This window comes from Manihot esculenta, chromosome 15 (genome assembly GCF_001659605.2).
Source record: "Manihot esculenta cultivar AM560-2 chromosome 15, M.esculenta_v8, whole genome shotgun sequence".
Taxonomy (NCBI): Eukaryota; Viridiplantae; Streptophyta; class Magnoliopsida; order Malpighiales; family Euphorbiaceae; genus Manihot; species Manihot esculenta.
Window position 1 is genome coordinate 13,771,166 of NC_035175.2, and position 27,589 is coordinate 13,798,754.

The 27,589-nt window shown below is 36.4% G+C and overlaps 2 protein-coding genes across 3 annotated transcripts; one reads left to right on the top strand and one right to left on the bottom strand.

The window, feature by feature from the left end:
* Positions 1-208: 208 nt before the first annotated feature.
* Positions 209-2,631, top strand: LOC110602034 (receptor-like protein EIX2). The gene has a single exon (XM_021739461.2). The coding sequence runs from the start codon at positions 248-250 to the stop codon at positions 2,570-2,572; it is 2,325 nt and encodes a 774-aa protein (XP_021595153.1). The 5' UTR covers positions 209-247; the 3' UTR covers positions 2,573-2,631.
* A 3,268-nt stretch (positions 2,632-5,899) lies between these two features.
* LOC110601474 lies at positions 5,900-11,220 on the bottom strand. Of its 2 annotated transcripts, XM_021738622.2 has the most exons (3): positions 10,968-11,220; positions 10,249-10,417; positions 5,900-9,655 (listed from the first exon to the last, which is right to left on the bottom strand). In XM_021738622.2, the coding sequence occupies exons 1-3, from the start codon at positions 11,079-11,081 to the stop codon at positions 6,315-6,317; spliced, it is 3,624 nt and encodes a 1,207-aa protein (XP_021594314.1). In that variant the 5' UTR covers positions 11,082-11,220; the 3' UTR covers positions 5,900-6,314. The 2 variants fall into 2 exon arrangements, with proteins under 2 accessions (XP_021594314.1, XP_021594315.1); XM_021738623.2 differs by lacking the exon at positions 10,249-10,417 and having other exon boundaries at positions 10,968-11,123.
* Positions 11,221-27,589: the final 16,369 nt, after the last annotated feature.

Sequence of the window (27,589 nt, forward strand, 5' to 3'; positions counted from 1 at the left end):
TATCCACAAAACTATTACATATAAAATTAATAAACTATACCTTGTTAATGGGGTTTCAACCCCAAATAGGAAGTAAAGACAAAAGTAATTTTTAGTCTTGTTTATATTCAAAGCTATAATTTAAAATTGTGAAATATGGTCCCATTTCTTCCTTTAAATATCCCTATTATGAAACGTTAGTATGCAATTTTATAAGAAAACTTTCTTCTAAATTCTCCAAGCTCAGCGGAGTGAAGTCTCATAATTCATGGAGACGGTTCCATTTCTTTTGTTGATCTGTCTGTTAATAGGACAATACGTTTGTGATAGAGATGCTCAATTGGTGCAATGCCGTGCAGCTGATAGAGAAGCTCTCCTTGACTTCAAAATGGGTCTTAATGATACGTACCTCCTCTCCTCATGGCAAGGAACCGATTGTTGTGGATGGTCGGGAATATATTGTGACAATGCTACCGGTGCTGTCATCGCTCTTGATATTTCCGATCCAAGTGGCCGGCACCCATTGGGCGGGGAGATCAGACCTTCACTGGCAGAACTCAAGTCCTTGAAATATTTGGACTTGAGTCTTAACAATCTCCATGGGAGACTTCCTGCTTTCCTTGGAAACATGACATCTCTCATGCATCTTGACTTATCCCAAAATTATTTCATAGGTGAGATTCCAGATTCGTTGGGCCAACTCAAAAATCTTACTCTTCTCTCTTTGTGTTATAACTTGCTTGAAGGTCTTATCCCTGCTTCTATTGGAAATTTACATCATTTATCTCATCTTGACCTGAGCTCAAACAAGCTCAACGGTACTATCCCAGACAGCTTAGGAATGTTGTCCGAGTTGATTAGCCTTGATGTTTATATGAATGAATTGAAAGGTGTTATCTCAGAAACACATTTCCTGAGGCTAAGTAAATTGGAAAACTTGTGGTTATCTAAAAACTCCCTCATTTTCAATGTCAGATCCAACTGGGTCCCACCTTTCCAGATTTATGAAATTGACCTGGGTTCATGCTATTTAGGTCCTTCGTTTCCTGCTTGGCTTAGATCTCAACAGCACATAACAGATCTAGATATCTCAAACTGTAATATTTCAGGCACTATTCCAAACTGGTTTTGGGACATGTCTGGCGAGCTGGCAAGCTTAAATGTTTCTTTCAACCACTTAGAGGGCCATCTGCCTAATCTGCTGAATGTTAGCAGAGCAACTGTTGATTTCAGTCACAACAACTTCCAAGGACCCATTCCCCTTGCAGATCTCTCCTTCCTAGAGCTTTCCAATAACCAATTCTCTGGTCCTATACCAAGCAATATTGGTCAAGTCATGCCCTATATAATGTTCCTTTATCTTTTCGGTAACCAGTTGACTGGTGAAATCCCAGGCTCAATTGGAGAGACAATCATTGTTGCGTTGGATCTTTCAAGAAATAATTTGACAGGAAGCATTCCTTCAAGTATGGGGAATTGTTCAGATCTCTTAGCACTGGACCTTCAAGACAACAATTTGTCTGGCGGGATTCCAAGGTCTATGGGTCAATTACATCAGCTTCAGACACTTCACCTGGGGAAGAACAGATTATCAGGAGAAATCCCATCATCTCTTAAGTGTTTGACATCATTGGAAACCTTGGACCTCTCGAACAACAAGCTAACAGGTAAAATACCACCTTGGATTGGAAAAGCTCTCTCATTTCTTAAAATACTTAATTTGAGGTCAAATAACTTTTACGGAGAACTACCTTCAGGACTTTCAGATTTGGCTTCTTTGCAATTCTTGGACATAGCAGAAAACCAATTGAATGGTTCCTTTCCTTCTGCCTTTGGCAATCTTAAGGCCATGACACATTTGCAAAATATTACCCAGCAGCGATGCTTGCGCCGAGTTTTTGGAAGAGGTTGCTATAATGAATACCAGGAAAACATATTTGCGACTATACATGGCCATGAACTGCGGTACACCAAAACTGTTTCCCTTTTAGCTGGCATAGATCTTTCTGGAAATAATTTATCAGGAGAGTTTCCTAAAGATATAACAAAATTAGTTGGTTTGGAAGTTTTAAACTTATCAAGAAACTATATCAGTGGCCAGATTCCTGAAAACATTTCCGAAATGCGTCAGTTGTTATCTCTTGATCTCTCAAGTAATAGTCTTTCTGGTCCAATTCCTCAAGGGATGTCTTCTATGACTTTTTTGGAAAGTCTGAATCTCTCAAACAATAATTTGTCAGGCAGAATTCCATATAAAAGTCAGATGACAACCTTTCGTGCATCTTCGTTTGCTGGAAATTCAGGTCTTTGCGGAGAGCCCCTTGCTTTGAAATGTCCAGGTAATGATTCAAACAACAAGGACGGCCATGATGATTCAGACAGTGGAAGGAAAGATGAGGCAGATGATGATAATGGTTTCATTGGTAAGTTGTTTTACCTGAGCATTGGAATGGGATTTGCAGTAGGTCTGGTGCTTCCTTTTTTGATATTTGCAATCAAAAGATCATGGGGTGGAGTATACTTTGCTTTAGTGGATGTGATTGCTTATAGATTGTCAAGTAGAAAAATGAAAACAGTTTTTATTAAAATTTAATTTTAGTAAATATAAATTTTGATTCTGATTATGATTCTGCAGTGCTCTGTTCTTCTATTGCAAGAACAGAAAAGAAATAAAATATTACATTGGCATTCTCTTTTAATATTAATATTTTCTTTTTCTCTCCTGTTTTAAATGGGCATTCCCTTTCAATATTAACATTGGCTTTTCCTCTTCAAGCAAGCCACCATCTATTGTGATCCAGTGACGATAAGGGGTGTTTGGGTAGCAAGAAAGAGAGAGAAAATAAGAGAAAGAGAATGAAGGAGATAAAAAGTAAACAGAAACATAGGAAGGTAGATTGAAAATAGAATACCAGAGTAAAGTTATATCTATTTTAATTATAATTTTGTCAATATTGTACATATTAAATATAATTTAATATTTCTATTACAACTAATTAATACTACATCGTTTCGCAATTTTTGTTATTTTATTTTTTCACATAAATTTTATTAAATAACAAAAGATATTTTGAATAATAATTTAAAAATAATAATTAATGAGGGTTTATTTTAAAAATAAAATAAAATAAAATAAAATTATAATAGTGAATTTATATATTATTATAATCTTAAAATAATTAGAAGAAAAAATTTAAATTTTATTTATACTCCTTCCATAAAAATAAGTTTGGTTTTTTTTTTTTTTTAATCCATATAAAAATATAGTAATTTCCTTTTTTAGATAGTATTTTATTAGCTAGCTTTTTAATGCACCTCTATTTAATATATAAAAAAATAAAATTTTTAATTACAAAAGTAATTTAGTAAAGGAGTAATATGATTGAAGGGTATATTAATAAAGAGAATATAAATTTATTACATTTTAACTATATTATTTATATTTTTTAATTTATGTAAAAAAATAAATATATCTATTTTTATGGGATAAAAAAAATATATGTTATTAGGACACCAAAAGAAAAAAAAAGTAAAGAATTTATATCTCTTCGTTTAATTAATATTAATTAATATATGAATTTTAATTTAATACAATCAATTCGATCTAAATTAATAAATTTAATTAAATAATTATATTTAATTAGTTGAAATATTTTATTCGATTTCTATATATAGTTTTTATTAATCAACAAATAATTATTTTATATTTAATTATATATATTAATCCTAACTTTAGATTCTTGTTGATTTAAATATAATAATAATTATATTTTTTTATATTTCTATTATTATTAAAAATTAATATCTCAATTCAATTATTTTTATTTTTAAATTTTTAAAAAATTAAAATTAACCCCATACAGCATATTTTGCAAATACATTATTTTATTTTATTTTTTATAATTATTTCAGGTATAATATTTTTTTAATTTTTGTAAAATAAAAATTACTCACATTTTGAAAAAAAATTAAAATAATGTATATAAATTATTTATTTTTTTAATTTCTATAAAATTAAAATTACTTATATTTTTGAAAAAAAGTAAATTAACATGTAGAAATTGTTTTAATTTCTTAATTTGTATAAAATTTAAAAACAGCCACATTTTTTAAAAAAAAAGTTAAAATTTTATAAAATTAAAATTAGTCATATTTCTAAAAAAGTTAAAATAATATATAGAAATTATTTTAATTTTTTTAATCTCTAAAAAATTAAAATTAAAGTTATAATTTTATTTTGAAGTTAAATTTTTTTAATTTGCAAAATTTAAAAGTGTATAATTTATAAAATTAATCATTTTATTATTTGAAATGTATTATTTAAAATTAATTATTTAATTTAATTTTTATAATTTTTCTTATTTATATTTTTTGATTGTACTATTATTATTTTAATAAAGATATAGTTAGACCGAATAACTTTTTATTATATTTTATAATTAATTAAGTAAAATTTATTTTAATAGTTGATGAAGTGTGGGGTTATTAGATGATTTGAATCGTTAACATGGGTCAATTGTCCAACTGCCCCTTGGACATGATTCATACATCACTGAAATAATTAAAATATTTTAGTATTTCACCCATTAAATTTATTTCATAGTTTATTAAATTTATTAATTAATTATAATGAAAACATCACTCAAACTAAAAAATAAATAAAACTATCACCAAATTAGATTAACTTTTTCATTATAATATATATATATATATATATATATATATATATTATTTTACTATTAAATTTTTTAGATATGCACCTTATTAATACTGGAATCTTCTTTAAATTTAAAAATTTTAAATTTGAATTTAATTAAAATAATAATAATAAAAATAATTGAAAAAATGAATTGCAACATTTTTTTTTCAAAATTTTCAAATATTAATTATTCATATTCAAAATAATTAGTGATTGTTACTTACAAATGATATTATTTTAATAGCTGAAACCGGTGAAAAGTTAATAAAAAAATAAAAGTTACGTTACTAGAAATTATACCGTACATCCATGATTTGAAATATCAACCCTGGGAAGAAAAAAATTATAGATAAAAAATAAAATTTATTTATTTACTTTTAGGGTAAACATTTGCGAGGTTGGGTTATAAATCAAAAATTAAAGTTTTAGTATTTATAAAAATTGAATCGAACTGATTTTAGTTATGAGTCGAATTGATTTTGATTAAAAATTAAATCAAACTGAATTGATTCGATTCGATTCGATTTGATTCAATTTGATGAATTTCAATTTTTAATAAATTTTTTATTTTTTACTCTATTTTTAATATTTTAAAATTTAATTAAAATATTTTAATTTTAATATAATTTAATTTCTGTATATTATTGAAAATAACACATTATTATTACTAATTAGTTTAATTTAATTTTTTTAATTTTTTTCTAATTAAAATCAAACCAAATCAAAATAACTAAAATTTTTAAAATTAAAAATTGAATCGAATCAAAATAAATAAAAAACCAAACTGAATTTTAAAATTAATTCAATTCAATTAATTTTTTTTTTAATTTACACCGAACCGTATACTCCAGAACTCTATTTATTTTGTAAAAATATAATTAATTTTTTATTTATAAATAATTACTTTCAAAATAATTATTCAATTTTAGTCACAAAAATATTATAATATAATTCTCGTTATAGAAAAAAAAAATAGAAAAGTGGAATGTAACTTAAAAATAATTTTCTACTATTTTTATTGTAGTAGTGAAAAGTGCTCACTCGAATTTATTATTATTAAAAGAAAGGCCAAAGCACGCAGGAGGAGAATGAAATGGAGCCTGACTAAATTATCAGTAGATAAATCAGAAAATTCTCATACATTTTGCATCGAGTTGTCGACCTGCATAAAGAAAGGCAAGACCAGCATGTGACATTATATTTTACAGGCGACAAAGATCATGAAGCTCAAACAACTTCAACTGTGTTTTCCATTTTCAAATTTAGCAATTACAGTTTGAATCATTTTAGATAAATAACAATCATCTTCATTCTTCACAAATGGTATGAAGCAAATTTGAAAATTGGACTTTCATTCTACCTTCTGCAGCACAAACTCTTATGCCCCTGATGGGAAAGAAACTTACTAGTACGTCTCATACTGAAAACCGCCATACAGTTGGGTAACACAGAAACCGGAACCAGCGAGCAAGATCTGGAACGTTAGCCTGAGGCGCTGACTCAAGCCGAACCATTAGATCCGGTTTGGACATCACATGACTCAGATCACTTGCCTATTTTCCACAATGACCTCATCTAAAAGGTACCACTTGAATACCGTGATTGGAAGGTATCAAGCATCATTTTTTTCCCATCTTCAATTTGAAGCCAAGGAAGTCAGTTTCTTTTCATATAATTTGGCCCGCCTAAGAGCTTCCAAAGCCTCAGCTTGCTTCCCTGAACGTTTCAAATTCAATGCCTTTACCTTTTCTGCCTTGATCTGCTCTTCCAACTGAATTCTCTCCTGACCAACACTTTCAACTTTGTGAGGACTAAGTTTTGCAGGCCCTGGTCTCACAGGGCCTTCTGATGCAATGTTACCATCTTCAATACCAATTGCTTTCAAGGCAGATAGAAGTTGAGGATCGAGAAGATCTTCAACCACTGCATCATCAACTGCTTCTGCCGTACTAACAGAAGACTTACTGGAATCTTGAGAAGCAGACTCCTCCAACTGTGCTTCAAGAGACTTGGCCAATTCAAACTCAGCTTCTGCTTCTTCCATGCGTCCTTCTCTTCTCAGTTTCAGTGCTTGACGTTTGTGGCTAAGAGACTCCTGTTGTAACTTGAATCGATCTCGCGCAGACAAAGGTTTTGGAGCCAAAATGGTTGTACTAGATTCCTTCTGTTGAACAGGAGGAGAAGCATTGGACGTAGATAATGACACATTTTGTTTACCAGCTTCAGTCTCGGAAGACTCTGCCTCCAAACTCTTCTCCAAAAGCTTTGCCTGTCTAAGTTCTTCTCGAGCCTCCATCAATTTTCCTTCTCTCTTCAAGGCAACTGCCTTCCTCTTACGAGCCAAGACTTCTTGCCGAATGGAATTTTTGTTGTTTTGAGAAGCCAATCCCTGAGAAGAATTTGCTCCGTAACTGAGTGGCTTCTCATCTGCATTAACTGTTTCTTCCCTCACTTCAGCTCTAAAACTTGCTTTACTCCCAAGATTTTGAGGGGGGCTTGTCAAGGACCTTTCAGGAACATTGCTCTCAACCTGACATGAAACATCAGAACCAGAACTGACTTTATCATCTTTTCTTCTTAGGATTTCAGACGAACTTGTCAAGGAATCAACTTGAACATGGGCCTCAGGTTTTCCAGCTGGTTTTTGTGAACCTGTCTGGTCATCACCTGTCAGGAAGTCCATTACATTCCCAGATTGGTGATGTGGAGGAATGAAGCCAAGGCCTTGATATGTTCCCGTACTGCCTTGAATTCCCATTTTACCTGAGTGATCTTGTTGGATTTCTGCGTTGACACTTGGTGTTGCAGATGAAATGCTGGAAGATGATGGAATTACAAATGGCTCTGCAGTATGATGAGAACTAACGGAAACATTTTTAGACAGCTTTCCTTGTGCAGTTACGGGTTCAAATTCTTCATCCTTCCAACCCAAATTTTTTAGCATGGATATCAATGCAGGGTCATTCATCTCTTCTCGGGTAACATCATCTGCATCTTTATCCTCAACTACACTTTGACGAGGAGGCTTTATATCATCCTTCTGCCTTTCAGATTCAACTTGAATTTCTTTCTTGGGTGCTTCCATTTCTGCCAACTGGTTCTCTAATGCTTTCGCTGATCTAAGTACTTCCTCTGCCTCATCAGTCTTCCCTTCACGTCTCAAAGCAAGAGCCTTTCTTTTCAAGCCTAAAAGTTCCCTCTGTATTTCACCCTTACTTCTCTTCAATGTCCTTGATGAGCTATTCAATGAGGCTTGAGTAACTGAGGTGTCAGAAATTTGAATAGGATGATTATCATTTTCCTTAGAAGGTTTTAATAATGTGCTGGCAAACTCATTAGCTTCATCTTTCCAACCCAAGTTCTTTAGAAGAGCAAGGTACGCTGGATCATGCATATCTTGATCTGTTACATCCTCTTTCTCTTCCCCAACTGGCTTATTTCCATGAATATCAGGATGTTCAAATGCTGTATCTGGGTCTAGGTCCTTACCACCAATTGTCACCAGCGTAGCCTTTGAAGTATTGTCCAACTCTTGAAGCTGCTGTTCAAGAACTCTACCTTTCTTCAATTCTGCCTCTGCCTCATCCAATTTCCCTTCCCTTCTCAAAGAAAGAGCCTTCTTTTTCAAAGCCAGAAGTTCCTTCTGAATCAACAACCTATTCTTTGGTGCCGGTTTAGAATCTAATTTCTTCACATTGATATTTTGTGGACTTGAATCTTTCTGAATAATTGTGGGATTGTGTCTGTCTAAAATGTCTGCGTCACCCTCCAGACTTTCCAGGTCCCTTTCAAGCAACTTTGCCTTCTTTAGCTGTGCCATTGCCTCAGCAACATTACCTGCCCGTTTTTGGTTAAGTGCCTCTGTTTTCAATGAATGAATTTCCGTCAGTAGGGCTTCCCTGTTAATGGGGACACTCTCGGCCATAGAGTTCCGCTCATTTTCAGAATCATCAGCCCAACCTAATGATTTTAATGTAGCCGCCATTTCTGGATCCACCAGATCCTCATCTGTCACTGCCAAATTTTTATCATCAGCAAGATCATCAGCTGTGCCCATAAGGTGATCAAAATCAAAACCTTGCTCCTGTTCATAACCTACTAACAATTCATCTTGCTTATTATCATCCATACTATGGATCAGTGCAGATATCTCATCATCAGACTCTTCAGACGCACCCAAAAGTTCTTGTTCTTCAAGCTGCTTCTCCAAGACTTTAGCTTTCTTTAATTCTTCCTTGGCTTCTGCAAGCTTTCCTTCACGCTTCAATGCAAGAGCCTTTCTTTTATGTGCAACAACCTCAGTCTTGTCAATTCCACTGGTCCTTGCAGCTTTACCAGACGTTTGAGAGCTGTCTCCAAGAAGAGAAGACAGTTCACCCTCCAAACTCATATTCACTGATTTCTTATCTTCATCACGTGGATCTGCATCAGTCCAGCCCAATTCTCTTAGTTCAGCAGTAAGGTCATCCTTCTCTTTACTTGCTTTAGCAAGGAGTTTACTTTTTGTCCCTGACTCTTTAGGCTCATCTTTATTCAGAATCTCACCCATGTTGCCAGAATGTAAAGCCCTCCTACGGTTTTTTCTAATAGCCATCTCCAAAGCATCAGCCTGCCTCTCAAGCTCTTTACCTCTTTTAAATGCTTTTAAAGCTTCATCAGGCTTCCCTTCTCCTTTCAGAACTTTATACCTCTTTTTTTCATCTAGAGCTTGCTGACGTAATTTCTCTGGACTGGTTGTTTCTATCTCATTCTGTATGTGATTAGGCTCGTTAACAGAGTGACTTCTATGTATTTCACCTCCACCATCCATTACAAAAGCTTCTAGAGGTGTTGAGCACGAACCGCTGCTACTTGCCCTTTGAATAGTAGAAACCATATCAGTGTTGGAACTTTGCGGTGATGAAGATTCCTTCCCATCACTGCCTAGTATCTGGTTCAAAATCTCATCCTCTGACTTTGATGTCAATTTTGAACTTCCTGAAAAAAAAAAAAAAAAAAAAAAGAGCGAGCAACATTTAGATACAAAGTACCATTTAATAGACAGCAGTATTCTTGTTGAAGCACTGATACATGTTTGTATGGACAAGGACAAAAATTTCATATGCACATTCTTCACTTATAGGCTTCATTTGGAATAAACAACGAGCAAGAAAAGAAATGAGTCAATTCTCACACAACCAAACCTTTTTTCTCGTGATATCTATTTCTATTTCTTTTAAAAACTAATTCTTTTTTCAAGTTACAAGGATTGAGTTATCTCATTTACCATGCTTCCAAACATGAGAATTGACAAAAAATAAATCAATTGACTATAGATTTCTAGATTCACAGCAAGGGATAAAGCTCCAAATCATAAGGTAATATTCCTAAGAATTCATAGCTATTCTAGTCCCGTCATCATGTTCAACAAATTCATCACACATTTGGAACACATTTAAGCAGCCTAACCAGCAGCCAGATGCTTGGACAAAAAAAAAAGCATGTTGCACTTGGTAATCAAATGGTGAACAATTCTGCCAAACAATGTGGGGAAAAATAAAAGAACATTAGCTAACAACTACAAGTGATACCTCTTCCAGCTTTGTTCTTGTGGCCATAACGCAACTCAAAACGTGCAGCCTCTTCTAGCTTTTTACAAGGTTCACAAATACGAACAGGTGAATCACCTTGACCACGTAAAACCATTCGTTGCTGAGTGCAACTGTTGCAAAACAAACCACCGCATCTTCGGCAGTGATGCTGAAAATTCAATAAAATATTTCAGTAACTAGCAAAGGCCAGCTAAAATAAATCCTCTGAACTTGCACACCATTGAAAAATCATACAACAGCGCTTAAATGGGTAAAACAACAAAACCCAGTACGAAAACCCCCACTGCTAATAATTCTTGTTTTCTATTCTCCCCCTCTCTGTGCATACAACTTAATAAAGCAAAAAGAATCCAAACTTGGAGCCATTAAATTAGAAAACCCATAGGGTCACTAGAAGTGATCACAATCTCATTTGATTTGTAACAAGAGAAGCGCAATAAGCACTGAATATACAAAATCTCCAACATTTCCCAGTACAAAATTATTGAAATTATTTTCCAAAAATCACTGAATTTTCAACAAGCACGCTCCAATTATCAGTGCACAGTGGAAATGGAAGAAATAGGTGAAAACAAATAATAAATAAACAAAATTACACAAAGTGGCCGAAATCACGATCATGAAGATGAACACGCAATTAAAACACAAAAAAGCAAGATTTCGAGTTAAAGAATCAGCGAAAGAAACAGATGAAGAACCTTGCGATAGATGAAGGTGAACTGAGAGGAACAGCCTTGGCAATGTGAGGCGTCAACCACCCAATTACTTCCTCTCATGGATGGCTTTGCTGGCAATCCAATCTTCTCCAACATCTCCTCTCTCGAAATCAAAAACTTGAAAAATCGACTAAAAAGGCAGATTGGGGGATTCTACTTTCTCTGCAAGTTGCGGTTTTATTTTACACTTTTTCTTTTTATGCGATCCGTTGAAAGAATGAAAAGTAAAGAAGCCTTGCCTCGTGTTTTCTCTTATGCGCTTCCAACGTTGACGATCATGATGAGAACTAAGCATCCAAAACGAAGTCGTTTCAGGAGTATGGAAATGGGCTATAGCATCATGGCTTAGGTTATTAAGCCCAGTCTAGCCTCAATTCGAGGCCCATTAGTCTTTGTAATGTTATTTTTAAAATTGTGATAAAAATTTCTAGTAGATAGGCTAAACTGGATTCTTCCTTATGTGTGATATCAGTTTGGTTTGAACTGAATTGAGATGGAAAATTTTTAAAAATTTAATTCGAATTAAAATATATATATATATATATAATAATGGATTGATAAATATTAATTTGATATAATTGATTCAAAAACTGATAAGTAATATAGTTTTTTAAGGATTGAGCTCTTTAAATTTTAAAATTGATCAAGTAAAGCTTTAAGTTTTAAAACAAATAAAATAAAACTTTTAAATTTTAAAAATATATTAAATAAGCACTGTTTCTAATACATTTTTATTATTATTTTTATTATTATTATTATGTTAGAATTCATTTCCATGTGGCTAATTTCTTTTCTTGATGTCTGTTTCTTTGACTGTTAACTTGTGTTACTTGCTATTCTCCATGCTACTGGTGACAGTAACTAAATAAGCTGATCCCAATTTCACAAAACCTATCCAACATATAAAAAAAAAAATAGAAACCTTAAAACAATATTAAAAAACATGATGAAGAAAAAAAGAATACAATGAATTTGAAGAAGAATAAAGGTAAAAATAAAAAATGACGGCAACAATGAAAAAAAAAACATGAATCTCAACTATGATAACTATTTTCTTTTTCTTAATTGACGACCTAGTTTAGTTGATGGTGAAAGAATAGCAATAATATTTTTTAACGGAGTTTTGCATATTTCTCTTCTTTAATAGAGTTATTAATTATGCATGTTTCTCTTCTTTAATAGAGTTATTAATTTTGTGTTATTATTGATGAAATATTTTGTTTCTCTAAAGAAAAATGTTCCCTCGTTAGTGAGAGATATAAATTTAAATGTTATAGGTATAGAGAAAAGGGTTTTTTGTTATATTTACTGAACGTATTACAGAAACTTATATAATACAAGTCTACAACTAACTAAATACAAGATAAGTATACAGCTATAACTCAAGTTATAAATAGATAAAACTGTTATAGTTAGTCTTTATCCTTAATACGCCCTCGCAAGATTGAGGCACCATCGGAGACTCCAATCTTGGTTCTAAAGTAACAAAACTGAGTTCTTCCCAAAGCCTTTGTAAGCACATCAGCAACTTGATCTTTTGAACTTATATGAAGAACCCTTAACTGTCCAGCATTAATTTTCTCGCGAACAAAATGGTAATCCAGTGCAAGATGCTTCATCCTAGTATGATAGATTGGATTGGCGCAGAAGTAAGTCGCATCAAGATTATCACAATGAAGGACTGGTGGTTGTGATATTGGTACTCCCAAATCTTGTAATAAACTTTGAACCCAAAATACCTCTGCTGCAGCATTGGCTAAGGCTTTGTACTCAGCCTCTGTAGAAGATCGTGAGACAGTCTTTTGCCGACTAGATTTCCAGGAGATAATATTAGAACCAAGATATAGAACATAAGCAGTTGTGGACCGCCCATTATCAAGGACACCACCCCAATCAGAATCAGAGAAGGCAGACAGAGTATGAGTGGAATTTTGATTGAGAAATAAGCCATAATGTATGGTTCCTTTGAGATATCGCAAAACATGTTTCAGTGCTTGAAGATGAGTTTGCGTCAGTGCATGCATAAACTGTGACAGCCGATTCACTGCAAAAGAAACATCAGGACGCGTAATTGCCAAATATTGAAGAGATCCAACAATTTGGCGATATATGGTGGAATCAGTCGAACTAGAACCATCATTTAAGATCAGCTTGTCTCCTGTAGACATAGGAGTATTCACCTCTTTAGCTCCAGCCATATCAAGTCGGTCTAACAAATCAGCAATATGTCGATGTTGTGAAAGAAATAATCCTGCAGCTGTAGAAATCACTTCAACCCCCAAAAAATGATTTAATATTCCCAAATCTTTGATAGAGAACTGAACAGATAGCTTATGTACACAGGTATTCAGAAAATGATTGTTATTACCTGTAAGTATAATATCATCAACATATACTAGAAAATATGCAGTAATCCCATTGGAGGAAAAAATAAACAAGGACGCATCAGCATTGGATTTGCGAAAACCAAGTTTGAGCAAAAAAGAAGTAAGTTCAAGATACCAAGCTCGTGGAGCCTGTTTCAAACCATAAAGAGACTTCTTCAGTTTGCAAACATAATCAGAAAACTCAGGTTGCACATATCCTGGAGGTTGCTGCATGTAGACATCTTCATAAAGTGTGCCATGTAAAAAGGCATTATTTACATCCAATTGCCTTAACTGCCATCCTTTAGAAATTGCAAGAGTAAGAACTACCCGAATTGTAACCGGTTTTGTAACCAGACTAAATGTCTCAAAATAATCACGCCCAGGTTCCTGAAGAAATCCTTTGGCAACCAAACGTGCCTTGTACTTATCAATAGTACCATTCGGGTTACGCTTAATCCGAAACACCCATTTGCAACTAATAAGATGATGTTTGTCTCTCGGAACCAGCTCCCAAGTTTTATTTTGCAAAAGAGCATTGTACTTTAAATCCATCGCCTGCCGCCAAAGTGAACTTGCCAGAGCTTGTTTAACTATTTTTAGCTCTGCCATCTAGTGATGAGGACTTTACAGTCTTTTGTGATGCGTCCCGTGTGGGACTGGGTTGTGTACTGATGCAGAATGAGAGGGTGATTGCTTATGCTTCTAGGCAGCTGAAGAAGCATGAGTTGAATTACCCCACACATGACCTTGAGATGGCAGCAGTAATCTTTGCACTCAAGATGTGGAGGCATTACCTCTATGGGGTGAAATGTGAGATCTTCACAGATCATAAAAGCCTGCAGTACATCTTGAGTCAGAGGGATCTGAATCTGAGGCAGAGGAGATGGGTAGAGCTGCTGAGTGACTATGATTGCAAGATTCAGTATCATCCGGGTAAGGCGAATGTCGTGGCAGACGCCCTAAGCCGGAAGTCACTAGGCAGTCTATCCCACATCACGGCAGAGAGGAGACCAGTGGTGAAGGAGTTTTACAAGCTCATTGATGAAGGTCTACAGTTAGAGTTGTCTGGTACCGATGCTTTAGTGGCCCAGATGAGAGTGACACCTGTGTTTCTGAAGCAAGTGGCTCAGAAACAACATGAGGACCCAGAGTTAGTGAAGATTGCCAGGACTGTTCAGTCAGGCAAGGACAGTGAGTTCAGATTTGACAATAAGGGGATCCTCCGCTATGGGAGTCGATTGTGTGTACCAGATGACATAGGGCTTAAAGGAGACATTATGAGGGAGGCTCATAATGCGAGATACAGCGTTCACCCCGGAGCCACCAAGATGTATCAATATTTGAAGAAAGTTTATTGGTGGCCAGCGATGAAGAAAGAAGTGGCACAGTTCGTGTCAACCTGCGAAGTGTGTCAGAGGGTGAAGCTGGAACATCAGAAGCCGGCTGGAATGCTTAAACCGCTACCTATTCCAGAGTGGAAATGGGAGAACATAGCTATGGACTTCGTAGTGGGGTTACCGGCAGCGTCCAACAGATTGGACTCCATATGGGTGATTGTGGACAGACTCACCAAATCTGCTCACTTCATCCCTGTCAGGAGTGGCTACTCCGTGGACAAGTTGGCGCAGGTATATGTGGATGAGATCGTCAGGCTGCATGGGGTTCCGGTTTCGATAGTGTCGGACAGAGGGCCCCAGTTCACCTCCAGGTTTTGGCGGAGTCTGCAGAATGCCATGGGTACTAGGTTGGATTTCAGTACTGCCTTCCACCCCCAGACGGACGGACAGTCCGAAAGGACCATCCAGACTATCGAGGATATGCTTAGAATGTGTGTGCTGGACTTTGGCGGTTCTTGGAGGCAGCATCTACCTTTGGTGGAGTTTGCCTACAATAACAGCCATCATGCTAGCATCGGGATGGCTCCATATGAAGCTTTATATGGGCGGAAGTGCAGGTCACCTGTTTGCTGGGAGGAAGTTGGAGAAAAGGCCTTAGCAGGGCCTGAGCTAGTAGAGATCACCAGCAGGGTGGTACCCATAATCAGAGAGAGAATCAAGACTGCTGCAAGCAGACAGAAGAGCTATGCAGACATCCGCAGAAGACAGGTAGAGTTTCAGGAGGGGGATCTGGTATTGCTCAAGGTGTCTCCAATGAAAGGAGTGGTTCGCTTTGGGAAGAAAGGTAAACTAGCCCCACGATACATCGGACCCTTCGAAATCTTGCAGAAAATTGGGAATGTGTCGTACAAGCTAGATTTGCCTGCTTCAATGGCAAGAATCCATCCGGTTTTCCATGTTTCAATGTTGAGAAAATTTGTGTCAGATCCGGGCAAGGTTCTTAGTGAGCCTGATGTGGAGATCCAAGAGGATCTCACCTATGTTGAGCAGCCGGTGCGGATCATAGACACCCAGATCAGAAAGCTGAGAAATAAGGAAATCCCGATGGTGAAAGTCCTATGGAACCACCACAATATGGAAGAGTGCACATGGGAGACACGGGAGTCCATGCTCCGACAATACCCTTATCTCTTTTAAGGTTAGATCTTTATGTGTTTATGTATGTATGTTATGTTGTTTGCTATGCATGTGCTAGTTGAGGAACATTCGGGGACGAATGTTCTTAAGGGGGGGAGAATGTAATACCCGGCTAGACTTCGGTATCGGAATTCCTACCGTCCGGTGGAATCTCGGATGTCGGAGACCTCTAGAAGGGTAAAACCATGTTTTCATGAGATGTTTTAATGTTTTTGATGATTTTGAATGAAAAGGAAATGAGTTTTTGAATAAAAACACCCTTGGAGGAAAACTTAGGTTCGGCCGCCGAAACTCAAAGTTCGGCCGCCGAACATGCATGCACTTCGGGAGTGCTTTAGGCCCCCGAAGGCATAAGTGAGGAAAGTCCAGGTTCGGCCGCCGAACCTCAAGTTCGGCCGCCGAACATGGCATGCATGCGGAGGCACTTTCGGCCCCCGAACGTGGCCTGGCCAGCCACTATAAAAGGGTCCCTTAGCCGAAAACGGGCGAACTTTTCCCCATTTTCGGCCAAGGTGAGTCCTTCCGCCATTCCTCACCATCCTTGAGTTCTTTCCTTCAAATCTTTCAAGTTTTTCACTAGTTTTCATCTTGTCTTGAAGATTTTCGAGTTTTTAGCAAGTTTTGGAGTTTTGAGGTTCAAGAACTCAAAATCTCCCACCTTCGAGTTTAGGACGTCTCTCTCTCGATCTATAAGAGGTAAGAGCCGATCTTAAGCTCATTTTATGTTTAAAGTAAGTTTTATGCAAGATCTATGGGGTAAAATGCATGTTTAGCTCATAGTTAGGTTTTTGAGTTAATATTATTGTTTTGAGTAATGTAGGTTGGATTGTGTTGTTGTTGTGTGTTGTAGTTGGGGTTTAAGTTAGTTTGAAGCCCCTAGGAGCCAATGTATGTATATTTGCATGATTTGAATGAGTTATATGCATGTTGAAAGAGTTGGGAGGCAAATGTGCATAAAGGAGCCAAGTTTCTGCCCTTTGGCAGAAACCAGGTTCGGCAGCCGAAGGCACTTTCGGCCGCTGAACATGGCTGTGTCGGCAGCCTTCGGCTGCCGAAGCTTGCCCCCGAAAGGAGACTTTCGTCTCTGTCTGGGAGTTTCGGCCGCCGAAAGTGCCGCCGAACATGCATGAGTTTCGCCTCTGTCTGGGAGTTTCGGCCGCCGAAGGTGCCGCCGAACCTGCCTGACTTTCGGCTCTGGAGGGACTTTCGGCCGCCGAACCTGCCGCCGAAAGTGCCCTGTCCAGCCTTTCTTTGCATGTTTTGCATGGATGTTTTGAGATGTTTTAGGGGGTTTTTGGGGGATGTTTTTAGAGTTATGTTCTAGTATGTTTGGTCCCTCATTTGAGTCCACCTGTGTAGGTTCGGACCCGAGGAACCGAGGACCCCAGCAGTGAGTCAGTAGAGCTTCAGCCAGAGGTGAGTGGAATAACTCTTATGCTTTTAAATAAATAAATCAGTTTAGCATGATTCACGCATCATGAATGCCATGAGATAATAGGGTGTTGCATTAGACTCATGAATATGTTGCATTGCATATTATGTTTGATGATGTGGATGGATGTTGAATGATCCATTAGTCCCCCTGTACTATGATGATGATGATACGGTACGGAAGACCAGTGAGGCCCATTCTACGCCCCTGGCACAGTTGGACCATGTTATGTTATGTTATGTAAGAGAAAGACCAGTGAGGCCCATTCTACGCCCCTGGCACAGTTGGTCCATGTAAGGGACTATTGGTGACAAATTCATCCTTGATGTGATTAGCTGTGATGTGATGCATTTCATGTTATCATATGTTTTTAAATGTTTTACTATTCTGCTCACTGGGCTTTGTAGCTCACCCCTCTCCCCTAACCCCAGATGTGCAGGTACAGGGTAGACCAGGAGGTTAGCCAGAGTTTTGAAGTATGTTTATGTAATAAGTTAGATTGTGGACATGACAATTGTACTAGGATGTAATGTAAGAGATTACAGTATGTTATGTAATAAGGTATATTGAGGTTATAGTTGTGCTTGACCCTATGAGTATTGTAATCCCTTGTTGATACATGATCGTAATGTCTATTGATGTTTATGTTTAACCAACTCAACTTGATGTATCGCCCATTGGGGCATTGATGAGATCCCACTGAGGGGTCAAGTTTATGATTATGTTAGTGCATGCACAGGTTGAGTTTGGTGTATGAGTAATGATGAAAAGAAAAGCTTTAATTTTTATGTATGATTGTTGATCATGTATGGGATTGAACAGGTTTACAGGTTCTATGTCAGGCTTGCTACGGGTCCCGGCGGCCTTAAGCCGATCTGGATCCTAGCGCCGGTAGCGGTCCGATTTTCGGGTCGTTACATTTAGAATTATTATATGGCCTTAGCTATGGAAAACAAAGACAACCAAAAGATTTCAATCTCTTAAAATTATGAGACATACCAAACAATCTAGAGAGAGGTGTTTGAAACGAAATAGCGGACGAAGGCAACCGATTGAGCAAATAAACAGCAGCCTGGAAAGCATGAAACCAATAATTAGAAGGTAAAGACGAAAATTGTATCATAGCAAGACCTGTTTCAACTATTGAGTGATGTCGACATTCAGCAGTACCATTATGCTTTGGCGTATGTGGAGGTGTTGTATAATGTGAAATGCCACAAGACAAAAAATGATTCTTAAGCTTTTGATACTCCCCACCATTATCAGTGAACACAAAAATAATTTTAGTGTAAAAATAATTTTCAACCAATTTCTGAAAGTGGATAAACAAATCATGAGTATCAGATTTCTTCTTCATGAGATATAGCCAAACATACTTAGAATAGTGATTAATAAATGTAATGTAATACTCATAGCCATCAATAGATTTTTGTGTAGGACCCCAAACATCGGAATAAACAAGTTGCAAAGGCTTATGACTAACAAGAGAATTCTCAGAAAACGGTAATTTATGATTCTTGCTCATAGAGCAGGAAGTACAATGAAAACTAGAAACATATTTATACATAGACTAAAGACCAATATTTCGAAGTACTAATAAAAAGACTTTATTGTTGGGATGACCAAGCTTGTGATGCCATTCAGAAAGCAAAGACAAACACCGAGTAGTAACATTCAGCTGAGGACGTTGAGAATTAACTCTGGAAAAACTTGCACAGTAGATATCATCAATGTTCTCTCCCCGTAGCAGAGACGCCCCTGTATACAGATCCTTCACAACAAAATGAGATGGAAAAAATTCCACAGAAACATGATTAGTGCGACATAACTTAGCAATTGAAATCAAATTCTTGCGCAGATTAGGCACACATAACACATTAGGCAATGATAAATTCTTAGAGTAAGCAGGAATTTGCACAAAACCAGTATGTGATACAACAAGCGTTTTACCATCACCAAGTTGTACTTCCTCAGGACCTCCATAGTCAGAATAGCTTTGCAAAGAAGCTGGATTCGACACAACATGATGAGAAGCTTCGCTATCAAACAACCATTATTGTGGAGAAGAAGCAGCCATAGCAGAAGTAACATTAACTGCAGGTATCGGTGCTGAAGAATGAGAGGTATCAGTCTTCAAAAACATATTATTCTCCTTAAGAAAGCGAGCCAATTTGCGACATTCAGCAGTAGTATGCCCAGTATATTCACAAAATTGACATACCACATCAGGTCGATAAGAACCTCGACCTCGACCACCAGAGTAAGAACCACGACCACCACGTCGATTTCCAGAATAATTGGAGTTTTGTGGAGATCGATTATAATTGCCATTCTGATTTTGTGAACGCCCTCCAGAACGTTGAGTGTAATTGACAATAGCAATCACTTGTGACATAGCTGAAACAGTTGTGGAATCTTTTTCTTGTAAGGATCATTCATGATCAGTAAGTTTTTCAAAGAGATCAGAAAAGGTTATTGGGGTTTCACGAACTTTTAACGCAGCAACTATGGGACTGTAATCATCTCCCAATCGTGTGATAATATAAACAATTAAGTCATCATCACTCACCGGATTCTAGGTAAGAGCAAGCTCATCTGCAATAGCCCTCATCTCATTGAGAAAAACAGCAATCGGTTTGGTTCCCTTAGAGTTCTGTGCTAATTTAGTTTTTAAGGACAAAATTCTAGAACGAGAAACATTAGCAAAACTCTGGTGAAGCCGATCCCATACTTCTTTGGCAGTATTGGCTGAAGAAATCAAGGGTTGAATAGTATCGGAACAACTTCCTAAAAGAGCACTGATCAAGATTTGATCTTGTTAAAACCATAAGGCGAAAGCTGGGTTGGCTGTTTTGACTTTTTCGGAAAGAAATTGTAATGGTGCAACCCGTGAACCATCAATAAAATCAAGTAAATCAAGACCAATTAAGGTTGATTGGATCTGTTTTCTCCAAACAGGAAAATTCTCCTGAGTAAGTTTAATTGGAAAATGCGTTGGAGCATTTAATTGAATAACAATATTAGATGACAGAGCCATTAATTAAAAGAAAATTGGATCATAAAACTCGTGAGAGCAGATTGCGGCTCTGATACCATATAGAGAAAAGGATTTTTTGTTATATTTACTGAACGTATTACAGAAGCTTATATAATACAAGTCTACAACTAACTAAATACAAGATAAGTATACAGCTATAACTCAAGTTATAAATAGATAAAACTGTTATAGTTAGTCTTTATCCTTAATAATAGGTTCAATAAAATATTACGAAGTTAAAAAAATAAATTATATAAGTTTTCTTATCAAAGATATAAATTTAACCACTCCATTATGATTAATAAACAGAGTTTAGGCAACTAAGTTCTTTGAAAAAGCTTGGTTCTTGAGAGATTTCTTAGCCAACATGTGGGGGGCTTCATTTAAGACACGATTAACTCATGTAAAAGAAATGGTCTCCATATGTGTACTGAAACTTCTGATATCAGGCATCATATTTTGGATGTTTATAGAATCTTTGCTGGTCTGAAGTGAATCAATAAGCTCCTTGCAGTCTCCTTCCACGATCAAACAATTAATGCCTCTACTACGAGCCAAGAGGATTGTCTCCCAACAAGCAAAACTCCTCATGATTAAGGGTCTAAATTGCTAAAGATTGAGCATTTTCAGTCAAGAATCTGTTTATTGTGGTTTCTCAAGATAACAGTTGTGGCTCCTCTCTTGTTAGCTTTATTGATGGTAGCATCAAAATTAACTTTAAACGACCTTAGTGGAGGAGGCTCCTATGATGTGGGGGTGGGATGGGATGCGGGGGTGGGATGGGATGCTTGCAATCCGTGGAGATGTGCATTTGTTATATTAAATTACTCTTGATATCTTAAGGTTGTTGCTATAGTGTCCCATTGGAGATTGATAAAGCTTTTGGAAAAGCTGATTGTTTCTGGCCTTCCAAATGGTTTAAAGAATAAAAACTGTCATCTAAGTAAGCTTCCAACTAGCCTCGTGTGTTCTGAGTATAGCTATAATCTCTTTCCAACAATCATAAAAGAGGTACCATTGATAAGAGTAGATTGAAGCTGGAGAGGAGATGAGAACCATATCACCGCAACTCTTGGACATTCAAGGAAGATATGCTTGACAGATTCTATATTTTCGCATATTTGACATTCTAAAGGCAAGGAAGGTATGCGTTTGTGTATGGCCAAACTTATGGGTAGCTTCTTAGAGAGAACACTCCAAAGAAAAATCGTCAACTTGATGGGTAGATCAATCTTCCATACCTTCTTCCAAAAAGATTTAAGGCAGTGGAATGATGAAGAACCTGGAGATGATGAAATAATGCTATTTAAAGTTCTTCTTAGTTGTTGAGCAATATAGTAGCCATATTTCACCGTGTAGTGTCTATGTCTTTCAAAGTGTCATATCAATTTGTCTTCTTGCCTCCACAAACCAATGGGAAGAGATAGAATAAAATTAGCATCTTCCTCCATAAAATTATTAATCACCATGTTTATATTCCAAGAACTAGTATTGGGGTTCAAAAGTTGAGACACCCAGACAATGTTGGCATCATGATCATGTTTTAGCTTTGGTCAGTCCGAGAAGGTTTGAGGAATCTGGGAGTCAGTTTTGCATAACACTGAGTTACTATCTCAAACATGCCATCTAGTTTCTTCTTTAAGAATATTCCTTCCCCAAAGAGTGCTTCGCATTCCCAGGAAGGTCTACTACCTATGTTTGCCTCTAAGAAAGAAGAATTTAAAAAATATTTGCCCTTAAGGATTCTTGATAGGAGGAGATTTGGTTTATCGATTATGCGCCACCCTTGTCTATTTAAGAGAGCCATGTTAAAGTCTTCTAGATACCAAAAACCTGAGTCTCCTCTTTTCTTCGGTTCGCAAAGGGATGACTAGGCGGCCCAATGAATTCTCCTTTTTTTTCTTCCTTTTGGCCCCACCAAAAGTTGGCAATGATTGAATTGATAGCTTGGCACATGAAAGTCGGTACTCGAAAGAAGGACATGGCATACACTAGGATGGCCGTCAAGACTGCCTTGATAAGAACTTCTCGACCACTTTGGATAGAAGATGCTCTTTCCAACCCATATTCTTTTTAAAAATACGATCTTTGATTACCGAAAAGACTGGGGTTCTAGATTTTAGGATATTAGATGGTAGCCTTAAAAACTTATCTGGAATTTCAATCTTGCTAATATGGAGAAGAGTCGTAATACTGCTTCTTAAATCCCTCGGAGTGTTATAACTGAAAATTAAGCTAGACTTATGAAGGTTAATCCATTGATTATTAGCTTCCCTATAGTTTTTAAGAATGGTATCAATCTTCCTAGCTTCTACTATTGATGCTTTTGAGTACAAGATTGAGTCATTCGTGAAAACTAAGTGGGAAACCAAAGGCTCGTAGCGGGAAATCGTTACCCCCTGCATTAAGGCTTGTGCCATAGGGTTCCTTGTCAGTTGGTAAACCCACACGTACAAGTAGATATGGAATCCAAAGATTTGATAAACCCACCTCCTATGGCACCCCACACTTAGAGAAGCTGAAACACCAATGATCGAAGGATTTAGATGAGAATCCAACAAACACCACAATGATTAATTGATAAGTTAGCCAAGAGTCTTGGTGCAATTAATGAAAGCAAATCCTCACTCTCACTCAAAGCAATACACGTAAAAGGCATGAAAAAAAATTCTGAAAATTTAGATTCAAAGTTACCTCTTACAAGTGTTTCTTATCCTTATATAGTAAGGAAAAAACAAATAAAATACTAAGACACTCTTCTTAGGCCTGGCCGAACCACACATAAGGCCCAAGCCCAATAACACATCAAACTCATAAGTATTAAAACATAAGCCCAAGAAATAGCCCAATACTCTAAAACTTAAAAGATAAAATATGGACAGAATACAAGCCCAAACAAATCCAAAATAAAGCAAGTGTTTAAATAATAAAACATAGCAAGCCTATCATGACAAAGCTAAATCTTCACAAAAACCTTTCTTAATCTTCACTTTAGGCTTCCCTTTGTGTAGCTTTGGCCCATAGATTTGATTAGGCTCCTTAAGCCTATGATTGCAAGTGTTGCACTAAATCTACCCCATATGAGTTGATGCACGCCCCAAGTGTATATTGGATCTGTATCAAATATAGTAGCCAGAGTTCATCGTGTAGTGTCCATGCCTTTCGAAGTGTCATATCAATTTGTCTTCTTGCCTCCATAAACCAATGGGAAGAGATAGAATAAAATTAGCATCTTCCTCCATAAATTTATTTCTCACCAGATCGATATTCTAAGAATTAGTAGTGGGGTTCAAAAGTTGAGACACCCAGACAATATTGGCATTGTGATCATGTTTTAACTTCTGTTGGTCCGGGAAGGTTTGAGGAATCTAGGGGTCAGTTTTGCATAACACTGAGTTACCATCTCGAATATGCCATCTAGTTCCTTCTTTGAGAATATTCCTTTCCTAAATTGTGCTTCGTCATTCCCAGGACAGTCTACTCCCTATATTCGTCTCTAAGAAAGAAGAATTTAGAAAATATTTGCCCTTAAGGATTCTTGATAGGAGGGTATTTGGTTTATCGATTATGCGCTACCCTTGTTTAGCTAAGAGAGTCATGTTAAAGTCTTCTAGATACCAAAAACTTAAGCCTCCTCTTTTCTTCGGTTCACAAAGGGATGACTAGGAGGCCCAATGAATTCTCTTTTTTTTTTTCTTCCTTTTTGCCCCACCAAAAGTTGGCAATGATTGAATTGATAGCTTGGCACACGAAAGTCGATACTCAAAAGGAGGACATGGCATACAGTGGGATAGTTATCAAGACTGCCTTGATAAGAACTTCTCGGCCTCTTTTGGATAGAAGATGCTCTTTCCAACCCACATTCTTTTTAAAAATACAATCTTTGATTACTGAAAAGACTTGGGTTCTAGATTTTAGGATATCAAATGGTAGCCCTACAAACTTATATGGAATGTCAACCTTGCTAATATGGAGAAGAGTCGCAATACTGTTGGGAAATCCCGAGATTAATTGTAACTCAAAGGCGCAGTGGAAAAATAAAATTTCTCTGATTTCCTTTTCCCAGAATCCGAGTGCTTCGTTTAATTCACAAGAAGAATATGAGACTAACCTGTTAATCTCGTCGAGAAGATACAATGTTGGACTGATGGTGCTGCTTTTTCAAACGAACACCCTCTATGGTATCCACACGAACATCTTCTATCCTTCTAGAGTGCTAGCTCTCTCAAAGATAGATATATTATGTGCTCCACAATCTGCAGTCTTTTAGACTGCGTTTTCTCAAAAATGTCCATTCCACAATTCGTAGAAGGGGTATTTATATGTTTCAGTCTTTTGTTTTTCCCACAACTCCTTTTCCTAAAAGGAGTTGTGTTTTTCCTACAACTTCTTTTAGGAAAATGAGTTGTGTTCATAACCTACTATCAAAATCTCATAGATACTCAAATATCTTACGTGATAGAGTTCTTTATCTGTAACAGTTACAGATAAACTGCAGATCTTTTAAATATTATTATTTCATAATAATAAATAATTAATAATAATAACACTTTACTATTATTAATTATATTAATGGCTTTGAGCTTTTAACCCATTAATATGACATAGCACATCAACAACGTTCTTTTATGTGTGACTCAATAGGCTCACATTAATTGGCAATAGGCCTAGTCTCACAAGGCCCATAAGTCATAAGTGGCCTCTAGCAAGACACTATGACTACCCAACTAATATGAGGATCAATAGTCCGATAAAGCCTAATAAATAGAACATGTATTAATCCATTTGTCACACGATATCTAGTTTGAACATAAGTTATGGTCAATATCAAACTTATAATGTTCAAACTTATGATTTCTCGATCTCTAAGTAGACTGATAAATTCAAATGATATTGATCACACTATCAATTCATTTGAGCACGACCATGCATTTCTCAGTCTCACTTATCGAGGGGCCCAGAAGACATCTCTCTCAGAGAGAGGGACAAATCCTATCTTGATTGTTCATTATCCTCTACATAATTTCTATCATGCTCAATCATAACCTTTATGATTGTCCGATTAAAGACAACGTTTGGTTATGTCAAAACATAACAGTCCTTATATTGGAAACTATGACAATCTCAAGTCAAAGAATTAAGACATAACTACTTTGAAATTCACTTATGACAATAATCCATATAGTGATCTCAATGCGGGTCCATCCAATACTTTACTCTCTAACAAGTATCTCTAATTATTGAATTATATCAACATATACATAATCATCTCATGATTATCAATCAATAATCATACTAGCTATATTTTATTATTATCAACATAATAATAAGTAACCAGGGATGATAATCATTATTATGTAACATGCAAACAAATAATAATGATAAAAACATCTTTTATTAATAATCAAAACGACATACAAAAGGGCCCAAAATAATGGCCTAGAGCATATACACTAACAAATACTGCTTCTTAAGTCCTTTGGAGTGTTATAACTGAAAATTAAGCTGGACTTATGAAGATTAATCCATTGACCACTAGCTTTCCCATTTTTAAGTATGGTATCAATCTTCCTAACTTCTGACATTGATGCTTTTGAGTACAAGACTGAGCCATCTGTGAAAAGTAAGTGGGAAACTGAAGGCTTGTAGCGGAAAATTGTTACCCCCCGCATTGAAGAGATATTGATATAGTGAGAAAGACCTTCAACACAAAACAGGAATAGGAAGGGTGATAGAGAGTCTCCCTGTCTAAGACCCTTGGAAGGAATGATGAAGTCCGATCTATGTCCATTTAAGTTGCACTGAGTAAGAAACTGTTGTTACACATTCCATTATCCATCTGATCCATTGCTCATTGAAACCAAAGAAGGTCATCATATGCTGGAAAGTCTTGCTCACATCTAGTTTGTGTACCATGGCGTAGTTTTTCGACTTCCTTCGATGTTTGAAGGAATGCATAATCTCATGATTAATCAAGATGTTATATGAAATGAGACGATATGCAGTGAAAGCACTTTCATCATCTCGGTTCCTCTTTGTCTGCTCACTTTTGAGTTCTCATGGCTCACTTGTTGGTCTGGTGTGATATCTCTGATAATAACTCCATGCTCTCCTTTACCATTTATTCTAGCTAGATGCTTCCATGTCCTTGCAGTCATGAAAGGAGCATGATTCTTGTCCTCTTTTTCATTTCCTCCGTTCCTTTTTGCTTGTTGGGTTCTTTGTAAGTGTAGAAGAGCTTTGAGGCAATATTGATAAATTGTTTCCATGAAAGAATTTGCTCTGAGCCCGGGTTCATATGTTGCGTAGTAAGAGAAGAGCATTGGGCTTGTAGTTTTTGTTTTCTGTCTGCCCATTTACTAGAGTGATATAAAAATACTTGTTGCTTTGATTTTGTTTTAGCCCATTATTCTCACTCTCCTGTGTTCTACGCACATCTTTTTGTCCCATTGCAACCTATTGACTTTCTCTATTCTTTGTATATAATAAAATTTCTTCTGACACATCCTTTCCTTTCTCATGTTGTTGGTAGAGGAGATCATATCCTGTTGTTTAAAATGGTCTACTAAGAAGGGCATGCCTTCAAAAATTTTCTCAACTTTTGTGTAATTAAGCCCTTGTTGTTGCAGATATTAATGAAAAAGGGTAGGGATAAAGCTATCTGGGAAGATCTATACTTTGCAAGTATTGGGTGACCGTTTGTGGGATTCTCATCCCGATGTGACATGGGAAAGGCAAGAATCAGAGGTTCTTTTAGGAGAGTCGTTCATGGTTGCCAAACTAGGTAAAGGATGTGTTTGTGGTGCGGGTGGGTCGTTGGAGCTTTGGGTAAGGGCTTCAGTAGGCAGTGGATTTATCGAGATACGCAGTGGACTGGTCTAGAAAAGGTAGGGCGACATTTTTTCTGGCATGATTTGTTGCAGATAGGAATGTTATTATTAGGGGTATTTGGTGTTTAGGTGGTGGTCTTGGAGTGATTGGCAGCTTTTGGAGAGAATGAGGTTTTCGAAGGTAAAAAAGGAGTTGAAGCCTTCATACATGGTCCATAGGTACCCTTCATATGCAGCTGGTCATTCATGGTTGGATTGAGACTTGAGGACTCACAACTTTTATGCAAATGTCCTAGCTTCCCACAATTGTAGCAGAGATTTGACAATTTTTTTATACTTGAAACTAACCCAATGTAAGCTATCATCCACTTTCTTGTTGTTGAACCCAGTGGGAAAAGGGTG